Here is a 12,495-nt window from a genome sequence, read left to right as displayed (position 1 = left end):
AAAAAGAAGACACAACTCCTCTAGAAAATCTTCTAAACATCTATGATAACAACAAAGGTCTGTTGCAGCTTCTTAACCCACCTCCCCTCACCCTTTAGCTTAGCTGACAAGCAGCTACACACCAGACACGAGTAGACAAAGGCACCCCAGCTCTGAGCCCCGGTTTAAAGTCATGTAGGAGAGCAGGTTCCCAGTGTTTCTAATCAGTCCCCTTTCTCAGAGTGGCAGCCTAGCAGGTCAGGAACACTGAGCTTCCCTGGCCCTGGCTCCAACTTCTTGTGCTGTGGAGGTTCCATGCAGGGAGAGCCAAGTCAAGAAGACTAAAGGCAGTTGCCCCTGCCTGGGACCTGGCTAGCAAACAGGAGAGAAGCCTTCTGACAGCATCTCTGGCCCCAGCATTGGAGCTCTGCCTGGGAGGTTCTACCTAATGGGAGGGGCAGACCATAAGAATTGCAAGATTCCTTGATCTCCTTGCTGACTTCATTTGGAACAGTGCATGGTCAGATTCAAAGCCTAAGGGTGCTGTTATTTTTTAAAAATGGAGATTTTGATGACAAGCCGTTAAATTTTAAGTTCTATGAGAGGAATACGCTAAACCAAACACCAGTTAAAGTTTTAGTTGACAGAACCAGAGACAAAGACAGGTTAATATGAACCCTCCTGTGGTTGGAACATCACCTCTGTCCCTTCAGCTCCTGCCGTCCTGTACCTGTCATTACATCTGGCTTGGATAAGCCAGAAGAGCCTCCCATCTGGAAATCCTGAATGTAATCACACCTACAAAGCTCCTTTTAGATCGAGTAGTGTTCACAGGTGGTGGGAATTAAGGCGTAGCTACAGGGGGGAGCTAGTATTCACCTTATCACAATAGATTTGATATGTCTCTTTTGTTTTTATTTATTTTTATTAAACTAATAGATTTGAAGTCCAAAATTATGAAAACAATTTAGTTAACTTAAAGGCTAAAGGTATAAAATGACAATTGATAATATTCCAAGGATCTCCAACCTTTTAGGTTTTCTGCATCACACTGGGAGAAGAGTTGCCTTAGAACACAAATTTAATACAAAAATGCTTGTGAAAGCTGATGAGTGGAAAAAGGGGCTCTGCATAATTTTCATGATATCCATCACCACAGATAAGCAAAGAAGTTCTCACATAATCCACACGCGGCCCTCTGGCCAAAGTTTGGACACCCCTAAACTCATGCGCATATCCATACCTAACTATTGAATATTCTTCTATGTAACAAAATTATATTTAAAATTAAATACTACATTACTACAACAAAACAAAAAAATGTATCATAAAGATGTAAATATAATTTTTTGGCAAGTATCTGTGTGTTTGGAATTTTTAAATTATATTAAACATTTTCAGCCATTTAAAGCAATAGTTTTGCCACAGCACACTACCCAGGGGTATAAAGTGAGACTCTTGTCTCCAAAAAAAACTAATAATAATAATAATTTTGGCTTCTATGTTTATTTAATTGTTTAGAAAATGCAGAACTTTTTTGAACATTTTAGATCACTGTTGTCTTTCATGAAGTATGTGGGTCTGTAAAGAATCACTTAGAAAAGAATAAAGGCAACAAATTTCTTGTAATTCTTAGTAAGATCCTTGAGAATAATATATATTAATCTCTCTGATTCTGACTTCACTGAAAATACACAGTACATGTTTCTTATAGGGAGACATAAAATTATTATGAAATGTTAACGTTCGAACTAGGAGGATTGCATGGTTGAGGTTGTGGTAGTCTGTTTATGCCTTGTTGTAAGTTTTACTTCCTGCAAGAATTCTTTGTGAGACTGAACATGTTCAACAATGAAAGTAAATATTGTGCCTTGATAAGACCAATACGTCTAAAGCAACCATCTCAGGCATGTATACACCATGAAAACATACTTTGGATCACATATCTAGGATCTAATAGCAATTATCATACAAACTTGTGAGAAATTTAATATACTTCTTACTATAATTATAATATCTACTTACAATGAATAAAGGAGTGTGTAATTGATTCAAGGAAGACATGATGAAAATATAAATATAATATTTTCTTAGAACTAAAAGAGAATGGGCAAATCATGATGTAATCATGTTCACCCCCTATGAGAGAAAAGAAATTGTCTCTATGTATAGAGTAGAATTTTGCCATGAAGGTATATTTCTCTTTTCTTAATATGTCTTTTGGGTTAGTGAGAGTAGGCAATTTTAGCACAAATATTGGGTAGGAATCTAATTGATGTCTGTAATATTAAATTGAAATTTGTGAATGGAATTTCTTACATTAGAATAAGGAGATTAAGATACATCTTACTTGATAATGTTTATGACCAATAACTTAGTCACATTGGAACAGAGATTTGGAAACAGATATTGACTTTTTCAGAACAAAGGACATGAAGAGAAGAGGCAGAAATCTATTTCTGGCCTCAAACATGATCAGCATTTTTCAAATAAAATGTCATTTCCTCTAACTGTATAGCCTAAGGGCCATTTTAAGATTAATTTGGTGCAGGGGAATGTCTTTCATTTATTGTGGAAAAAAATTGTTTGGAGGGCAATTCCAATGGCTATATAAATTATATATTTACATTACATAAATTATATTTACATTCATGTATTATACACATATTTTTACACTCCTGTTTCTGTAATTAGAATACCAGGAGTGTAATTAAAAGTGACAATTAGCATCAAACTATACATTTTGAATACAGTTTTTGAAGTTTTTAAAATCCATTCGCAGTTAATTACTCATAATTGATGTATCTAATGCTTTAGTAATTTTCCTCCATCAAGTTTATTAAGAAAATGTTTGCTATTTATAAATTAAAAACATTGTTGGGCTTTTGTGAGAAGTTGACATGTAATATACATTGTGCTGGTTGAAGAATTTTTATTTTGCTATCAGGCATTTATTAAGCACTTATTGGTATACGTTGTTGCCTTACTTTCTTGTAAGCAGAGGTGATGCCCAGGTAAGTTAGTTAAAAAGGGTAAGTGCTAATGAGGGCTGCAGGAAAACCCAGCATAGTTCGACTGCTGGGGAAGGAAGGAGGCAGGGTTCAATGTCCTTGTGATGGGTGATACTGGAGTCCAGGAAGAAGCTGGCAAAGGTTTGGGTAAGCAGAGGTTCTGAGATCGGAAATCTCTCTACCGAGGAACATAAGGTGTTTGGAATTTAATCCAGCTTCATTGAAAATGGTTTGAAGTGGACTTTTTTAATTTCAGGATTAAACGTCTGTACTGGAGTACAGACATTTTGGTTATATAATTTGCTTTTGTATGTTTTAAGTCAAAGTTACAAGTGCGTCCTTCACCCAGAATGTGTGCATTGAACCTGTTAGTGGTCAATTAGCCAACCTCTCATCTCCCCTCCCATCTACTTCATTCCCATTGAGGATGATTTGGGGCCTTTACCCTGAACAGTTGCGGGGATGGATGTGTTGTTTATTAATGACAGGAAGGTGTGTGTGTGGGAAATAGCTGGCCTAGAGGAGGTGGGTGGTATTGGTTTCCATGATGCCATTCAGCTATTTTTCATTTGGGGTCATAATTAGAATTTGAATGCTCAGAGTAAGTCTAGAAGTCAGACAGGCGTTAAAGCCAAGGGTGTGTGTTCTGAGTCTATCTGAGGTCACCCAGAAAATGGATTTGCAGAGAGGGAAGATGGGACTTATGATGGCCTTCAGAGAGTAGCCCCCGAGTTGATCAACTTTAGTATTGAATACAAGTAACTGAGTTGTCAAGGACACTGGATTCTGCTGCCTGTTGTGATTCATTACCAAACTATATAATGGAGAAACGCATCACATTTACATATTTATATCAGGGTTAAGTTTTGATGCCATCTCTCAACCAAAGTGAGTCATAGACTGTGGGCAGTCTTGAGGATCAGAAAATTTTAATACATCTTCAAGGCAGACAAAAATCAAATCCAAGAAATAAAGCAAGGAGATGTAAATGTTCTCCAAGCTTTGCCGCCTCTGACGTCTCTGCACGTGTCGGTGACCCTTTCCACTCAAGTTAAAAATCTTGAGACAGATGAGAGAAAAAAGAAAGCAGAAGACCCAAACGTGTGAGAGTCCGTGTGGTCTGTGTGAGTGTGAGCCTTCGTGAGTGCACGTTTGTGTATGTGAGTGTGTATTAGTGTGGGGGTGTTATGTATTAGCGTGTGTGAGTGTGTGTGGTTGTGTGTGTCAGAGACTGTGGCTGGGCCCACACGGGTCAGCACACAGCCGGGGGAGCTTTAGGCAAAGCTTGAATTACAGGAGTTAAAAGAATTTGAGGAAAGCAAGAAAACAAGAGAGTGCCTGACAAGGGCCAGGAGGATGGGACTTGAGATGGGCAGAGCACCTGACCCTCACGCCAGGCGTGTGTGTACCAGGTACAGAGATTTCTCAGAGTGTATTAGCAGGTATCACTTCTATTTCCAGATTTTTTTTTTTTACTTTTTCTGAGACAGAGTTTCACTTTGTCACCCTGGGAAGAGTGCTGTGGCATCACAGCTCATAGCAACCTCCAACTCCTAGCTCAAGCAATTCACTCGCCTCAGCCTCATGAGTAGCTGGGACTACAGATGCCCAGCTATTTTTTTGAGATGGGGTATCACTCTTGCTCCGGGTGGTCTTGAACTCATAAGCTCAAGCAATCCACCCACTTGGCCTCCCTGAGTGCTGGGATTACAGGCATGAGCCACCGCACCTGGCGGTTTTCCAGAATTTCTTGATGCAATATAGTTACTTCTGACACTGAACGACTCTGCCGATGTTAGTTGTATTAACTGGAAAACATGAGTAGTTGAAACATCAGTTTCAGAAAGAAATGTGCTAGTTTTTATTTCAGTTTTGTTTTAATATTCCTTGAATAGTATTTAGTGGATTTCTGGATTTAAAAGAAAAAGGGAGAGAAGTGATCCTAATACAATGAGCTTTAGTGGCTTGGGCGTTAATTAAAACAGCAATTATAAATTAAAATAAAACTTTTAATTACAAAACTGAAACAGTATTTATCAACATGGAAGACAAACTGAAAAAAAGATGGAACATCCATGATTAGACCTTTCCATTACAAAATATGTTTCATGATTCCTTATTCAACACATTATATTAAACTTCCTTTATTTTGAGTGTTGTAGCACTCCCTCTCTCTTACCTAATGCTGAAAAAAAAAATTGCTTGCCTTCTGCAAAGCAATGAATTTTTAGAAAATAATTATCAATGTACAAGTGGGATAATTAAGTTCACAAACTCATCCTGGAGAAAGGGCCACATCCCTCCTTGCTGAGCACCACTGCAGTCACCAGATGGTCAAGGGGAATATTTCCAAGGTGACCATAGTTACAAACATTGTTCCAGCTGCTTTCCTACTTTAACCCTAAAGCGAAAAGCCAAAATTTCACCAAGTCTGGTGTCAGCTTGCCACCTTGTGGTAAAGATGGGAATGGATATGGTTTTAAGAACAATCCAAAAGAGCAATGAAGCAATATTCAGTAAAAACACTTCCTAAGTACATTACCTAGTTTTAAACGCAACAAAGTAAAGATGTTGTGTAAAAACCATTTTACTGATTCAAAATTTTAAAAAAGAAAATGAAAATTTTTGGAAGGAAAATTTGGTATTTTTTCATGAAAATTTATGAGTTTTTCCTTAATTATAAAATTATGTGTATTTGTGTATGCATAGATATGTTTATTGAGTATACATGGAAAACTTACCAAAAAATCTAAACATAACTTGAGTTAACTCTAGAAATAATAGTATCTAATAGTTCGGCTTATTTATTTCTAGAGAAAATTTCCCAAAGTGTTTTTGTAGGTGAGTTTTTATAGTTAAGGAATGTGTCTTTATTTTTTACCCAATTTTACATCTCATGATTCTTCCACACTCTTCTATGTTCTCTGAAAGATTAATAATTCTATTACTATAATGATTTTGGACACTGTAACAACACTTTCCAAATTTTGTTTTTGTTTTTGTTTATTTAGTGTTAAAAAAATAAACTTGAAATTATTTGGATTAAACAAAGTTAAGGAGGCTGGTTTGCTATATGACTTTTCTGAATTTTTCAAGGCACTAAAAATCAGAAATCTTACTGATTCACAATATATGTCTTTTTTTTCCAAGCTAAATATTGTTTTATTTCCAAAGATTTTGTTGTGAAGTCTCTGAATAAATGTTCACTGAAGACATTTTAAATTGTAATTTTTAATTTGGAGTTAAGGTACCTATAAATAACTTCAAAATATGGATATAAATATATGCATAATTTATTATATATGTATATATAATTTATTATATATATATATAATTTCTCTATTTGGGAAATGTTATTACTACAATTATAAGGCAGTAATTTTATCCAAGCCTCAATTGTATAGAACCGTTAAAATCTGTGGAAAAACACCCCTTTCTATATTGGATCCAAAGACCAAGATCTGTTTTGTTCCATAGATTGTTTATTTTGGTTTTCCAAGATGAGATCTGTGTTCTTTACAATTTGATATCAGAAACTATCTGTCATCTTGATGGTCTTTTTAAACCAAAAAGAATATCACAGGAATATATATTAGCAATACATATCTTATATAGCTAATCCTCTCTCCTATTAAGTAATGCACACATATGTTAAAACCTGTATTAAAATAAAATGTACTTGCTGTTTTAGTTAATATACCTTAGTTACTTTCTTAATTTGACCATAATGATATTCTACTCTGGGCATGGTTGTCTAAAGATAACTGGGAAGGCCCAGGAACAGGAGAGTCCTAGACGTGTCTTTTGATTTCTCATTCTTATTTGATGTTAACAGGGAGTCTGTGAATAACTATCTTCACTTTACACATTCGTTAATTTAATATTAATGAAGTCACTCAGGTTTTAAGTCATGTATCTCCTTAACATTGTAAGTTTACTTTTTTACCGTTGTCATAACTATCACAGCAGTTCAGAAACAGATAACGTTCATTTAACACGGACTATATGGACGCGTGTGCATTTTGATAACATTTAATTCTCACAACTTAGCGTGACAGATCTAATTATCTTCATTATGTAGATGTAAACTGAAACCGAAAATGTTTGAAATGAATTTGCTCGATATCACACACCTAATAAGTGGTGGGCTTACGTTTCTGAATGACATGTTTGCAATACTCTCCTAAAACATCTTTTACAGTTACGTCTATAATGTTGGCATCCATATATATAGCTGAAATCATTCCTCATTGAGCACGTAATTAAATCACTTAGGTAATAAGTGTTTTCATTCCCATTGTACAGATGTAGTAACTGAGTAACTGACACGGTAAACAGCTTAAGAGAAAAGAGCTTGAAAGAGGAAAAGCTGGGATTTTGAGACCAGGCTGCAAGGCCGATTAACACTACCCTCTCTTACACATCTGCTCTTGTTCATGAAGAAGCATCTGTCCTTAAGGGTTATCTTTCCTGACAACCTGAATCATAGCTCCTCTGCCCCCTGCTCTCCTGAGGATGTTCCACTCCCAGGCTGATTCGTCTCAATGCTTTATTTAATGTACAGTCTCTCGCACAGACAAAGAATTCTTTGCAAAAATATGTGTGCATTGGTGCATGAGGGAAAAAGGAACAGTAAGGAAAACTCATTTTGAAATGTTATGTCCACTTTCTATAATATATGGATTATTTAAATCAAGAACAATAATGTGCTTACATATATGATATTCTTTTGGCTGGTTAAAGTTTTCACTGCATTAAAAGTTAGCTTCTGTCGGCTCGGTGCCCGTATCTGAAATGGTTAGGGCGCTGACCACATACACTGAAGCTGGTGGGTTCGAGCCCAGCCCGGGCCTGCCAAACAACAATTGACTGCAACAAAAAAATAGCCAGGCGTTGTGGTGGGCGCCTGTAGTCCCAGCTACTTGGGAGGCTGAGGCAAAAGAATCCTTTAAGCCCAAGAGTTGGAGGTTGCTGTGAGCTGTGACGTCACAGCACTCTTGTGAAGGCGACATAGTGAGACTCTGTCTCAATAACAAAAAAATGTCTGTCATTTCTTTAAGTGCTTCTTAGAAAGAAACATGTAGCATTAGATCTACATAATAAAATGGTGTTGGCTGGTAAACCCTCCCAGTGAAATGAGATTCACTATTAGTTGAGGGCCCTCATGTGTAAAAGGGCCCCCAACTTTTTATAGTGACACTAAGCAGAGGCAAGTATTTCCGTCTGTGTGTTTTGCACTTTAACATCAGTGTGGAGTGCTGTATTTGCTATTCTAATAGATGAGAGGTTCCTTGTGAACTGTGTGAGGCACCTGGCGTTTTCAGCATTGCATCCATGGCTGTCACTTTATTATAAACAAAACTTAAGTTTGAGTTTCTTCTGAATAACTAGAAAATAAGGGGCTGTTTTTTTAAGAGGCAGTAGTTTTAACTGTTAAACACTGAATTTTCCAAGAAAAAAGAACCCCCCAAAATGCAGACCTTTAGTTTCTGAGAGTATCACAACAACCTGTTAAATGTGAAAACCTTGACATTGAAAATTAATTCTCCAAGAATAAACACACCTGTTATTGTCTTCCACTCTCCAGAATAGTAAGGTATGCAGCCCTGTCAGAGTTAACTTTGGCGAAGAAATATCAACCAATTAAAAGTGTCTGTTGGATATCTACTACACAGCTTGTAAGCCTAAGCTATTACAAAAGGCTACCCATAAACATTAAATGTTTTCAAAAGACATGATCCCTAGCCTCAAAGAAGTTATTGGCAAATACAACAAACTTGTACCAAGTATTCAACTCTTTAAAAATTGCAAGCATAATAGAACTTGGTAAGTTTTTTTGGTAGATTACAATACTATTTAAGATAGTATAATACTGATACGATTTGAATGACAAAATAATGTTCTTTTTTAACATCATTTTTTTCATTTCTGATGGAGTTTATTAGGATCTTTTATTTTCTGTTTTTGTTTAATATAGTGAGAGGCTTATCAATTTTGTTTATCTTTTCAAAGAACCAACTTTTTTGGTTTATTAATCTTCTATATAATTATTTTGAATCGATTTCCTTTAGTTTTGCTCTGACCTTAGTTATTTCTTTTCCTCTGCTGGTTTGGGGGTTGGGTTGCTCTTCTTTTTCCAATTCCTTGAGATGGTTCATTATATTATTGACTTCCAATCTTTTAACAGTTTGGACATAGCATTTACAACTATGAATTTTCCTCTTAGCACTGTTTTTGCAGCGTTCTACAGATGTTGGTAATTTGTGTCTCATTTGTCACTCAGTTCAAAAACTTTTGATTTCCACCTTAATTTTCTCCTTTACCCAATAATCATTCAACAAGAGTTGTAGAGGGAGGGAAAGATGTGGATGCTGAGCCACATATGTCAGGAGTGTGCTGGGAACAGTAAGACATGAGTGTTAGTGTGCAGAGTCTTCCAAGTGTCATAAGAAAGTAGCTTGATTTTGGTAGGTAGCAGGTGCCATCTTAGTCATTATAAGAGAGAAATGAGAATATTTAACGCGCCATTACATACACGCATTCATGAGAGAAATATTCAGAGATGCACTGTCAATAAAATTCAGAACCCAACATATTATATTTTTGGTGTCCACAAGAAAGTAATTATTGTTGTTCAAGGCATATAAGTTGTTATATGTCTGAATCTTAGCCAAGGCAGGATTCCCTTCCTTATTTTTGTTTTGTCATTTGTACAGCAACTCCACAAGTATTAGCAAAAGTAAGGAAGAAAAGATGGAAAAGTACCTAGAATAATACCAAAAGGGGAGGCTAGGTCTCAATTAACTGGTGCACTTGCATAATTATTTAATGTAAATCGTGGTTAGGAATGTGATTATTGACATTGCTGGATTACCAATTGCATTCCCAGTAAAACCATAGCTATTGTATAGCTGATGCCATTGATGGCATATTGATGGTTTCACAGCTACTAAGCAGGAGAAACAATTGTCATCATTTTTGAAGTATTTGGAATTCAAAGTTCATTGCTGTTACCAGTGTATGACAAACAATTACAGAATACAAGTTTAGTTTTATTTGTATATTTAGTTTTTTAACCTAACCTATCCTATTTAAGAATAATTAGCCGGGCGTTGTGGCGGGTGCCTGTAGTCCCAGCTACTCGGGAGGCTGAGGCAGGAGAATCGCCTAGGTCAAGGAGTTGGAGGTTGCTGTGAGCTGTGTGACGCCACGGCACTCTACCGAGGGCGATAAAGTGAAACTCTGTCTCTACAAAAAAAAAAAAAAGAATAATTATGACCATTTTTTTTCAACTCATCACGGAAGGTTAATAAATATTTATGCTCTTTTAAAGTTATGCTTTACTTGGTAGATACCTGTATTTTCAAAACTACTGCAATTTTTTTGAGGGGGGGTAACTAAGTGTTTTTTACATTTTTATGAAAGTTTTTGCAGTCATTCTAATATATTTGCCAAAACCTCCTTTATACTGTGTACAGAATTTGACAACATTTATTATCTGCTAACAAACTTTGTCAGTTCTGCAGAGGCAATTATGGTTGACTACAGATATTCAAATTTAGTTTTCTGCTAAGAAGCAGATTTTCACAGTAATATGCCAGATTGTAAAATTTTACAATGTGAATGGAAATACACAACAGTGCTCAACAAATCGCCAACACAATAAGGTGTGAAATGTGATAATTTGTCAAAATGTCTGTGACGTATTTTCTACTCTTTAATTTTGTTCTTCAGAATGACTCTTACCTGGTCTTTACTCTTTAACCAGGAACCTGAAGTCAAAATGAACAGAAAGAAGAAACTAACTTTGGGGGGACGTGGAGAGCCAGAAGGAATCACTCTCCTTGAGTTAGCTGTATCTTTGCCTTATTTTCAATTTTCAGAATTCGAGTGACTTTTATTTTGAAAGATTTCTCCAGCAGTGTTAAAATGTCTTAAATCGTCTTATGCAAAGTATTTTCCTAAAATTTTTGATCAGTACATAGCATATACAATAAGATACAATAAGACATCAGATTTCTGAAATGTAAGTGATAGTTTTGAAAATGAAAAACATCATATGACTGTGGTGTCTGGATAATATTGATCATTAATAAATATTTGCTGATTGTCATTATAAATTATATATGGGATATAATATGCTTTTCTAAAATGTCTATCATTGAAAGTATTGCATTATTATTACTGAAAAAATAAACATTAACATTAGATTTTATGAGATATGTAGTATGTGGAAAAGAATACAAATTAAAAACAAAATTTGACTTTAAAGCACTTCCTGTAAACTATAATTCACAGCAATATTAATATAAAGACCAATTGACTTGAATATTCTATTACTCTAATAATTAAAGTATTATGTTTTTTTCTAATGTTAAAAAGAAATCTTTATTTTATGTTGCTACAGGTGTCCCAGAAGTTGCAGTAAAGTTACACCACATAGTGAAAGATGGGAAATTGTAGTTAAATGTACTTTGATCTATAAAATACTCATTATAATATTTAGTAAACTATTTACGCAATATTTTCTACATGTTGGCCACCTCTTTGGATAGCTTATGTTATTCAGGATTACTTTTTCTCGGTTCTAAATTTTTATGACATTCTTTGTGTTTTCATGTGCTTAAGGGACGTTGCAGGATTTACTATAAGGTGTTTTCTTCATTGGTACTTTTTAATTATGTAATTTTTTAAATTACCATTTCAATGGTGATTTTTATACAGTAAAACTGAATGTATACATAAAGAATTTTGATGTAAAAGATACTTTATGCACACAGTAGACACTTAAGGTTTCCTAAATGAATGCACTAAAAAAATGTGGAAAATTTATTTCATTTTAATGGTGGAAAATGCCCCAGGCCATTTTAATAAGCTGATCCTCTCTAAAAGAATACCAGCTCCGTCAGTAACACAAAACATAATTACCACGAGGGCAGTATTTCCAGAAATTGCATGGCATTCGTCTCACTTTGATGGCGAATTATCATTCTAATGTTTTTGTCTGTAAGTTTGTAGGGCGAGTGATTTACTCCTGAGCATCCATTATAACTTACTTCCTGTATGTTGTTCTTCTTGTTTTTAGCTCCTTGTGAGGGCAACACATTCTTCTGCCATAGTAACATGTGTATTAATAACACGTTGGTCTGCAACGGACTCCAGAACTGTGTGTATCCTTGGGATGAAAACCATTGTAAAGGTAATGATTACTCCTTACTCATTCAAAAACTTCCCTGCCCGTGGAGTAAGAGAGAAGTTTATATGCACGGACAACCTCTTAAAAATAGAGCCTATCGTGGCTTTTGTGAGCTCCATGTATGTCTTTTTGTCAATTTGTAAGTATTTTTCTGAGACTTTACTCGTCCTGTGCTATATCCAGATGTTTCCTCCGTTGCTGGTGGTTAGTGGACCATCCCTAACACTCGAGTACTCACTAAAGACTTCTCATTAGAGCCTGTCAACCTGCAGGAAAAGTACATTACCTGCTACCATGGCCAGTACCACT

The 12,495-nt window shown here is 35.6% G+C and overlaps 1 protein-coding gene across 3 annotated transcripts in view; it reads left to right on the top strand.

Moving 5' to 3' along the window:
* Positions 1-12,495, top strand: part of NETO1 (neuropilin and tolloid like 1) — a 116,071-nt gene that overhangs the window by 93,291 nt on the left and 10,285 nt on the right. For all 3 annotated transcript variants that reach the window (XM_053571922.1, XM_053571924.1, XM_053571921.1), the window contains exon 8: positions 12,076-12,189. In XM_053571922.1, coding sequence (XP_053427897.1) covers positions 12,076-12,189 — 114 coding nt within the window. The remainder of the gene's footprint in view (positions 1-12,075; positions 12,190-12,495) is intronic.

The sequence above is a fragment of the Nycticebus coucang genome, chromosome 19, assembly GCF_027406575.1.
Source record: "Nycticebus coucang isolate mNycCou1 chromosome 19, mNycCou1.pri, whole genome shotgun sequence".
NCBI lineage: Eukaryota > Metazoa > Chordata > Mammalia > Primates > Lorisidae > Nycticebus > Nycticebus coucang.
The sequence above is the reverse complement of the archived record's forward strand: the minus strand, read 5'-3'. Positions and strand labels throughout refer to the sequence as shown.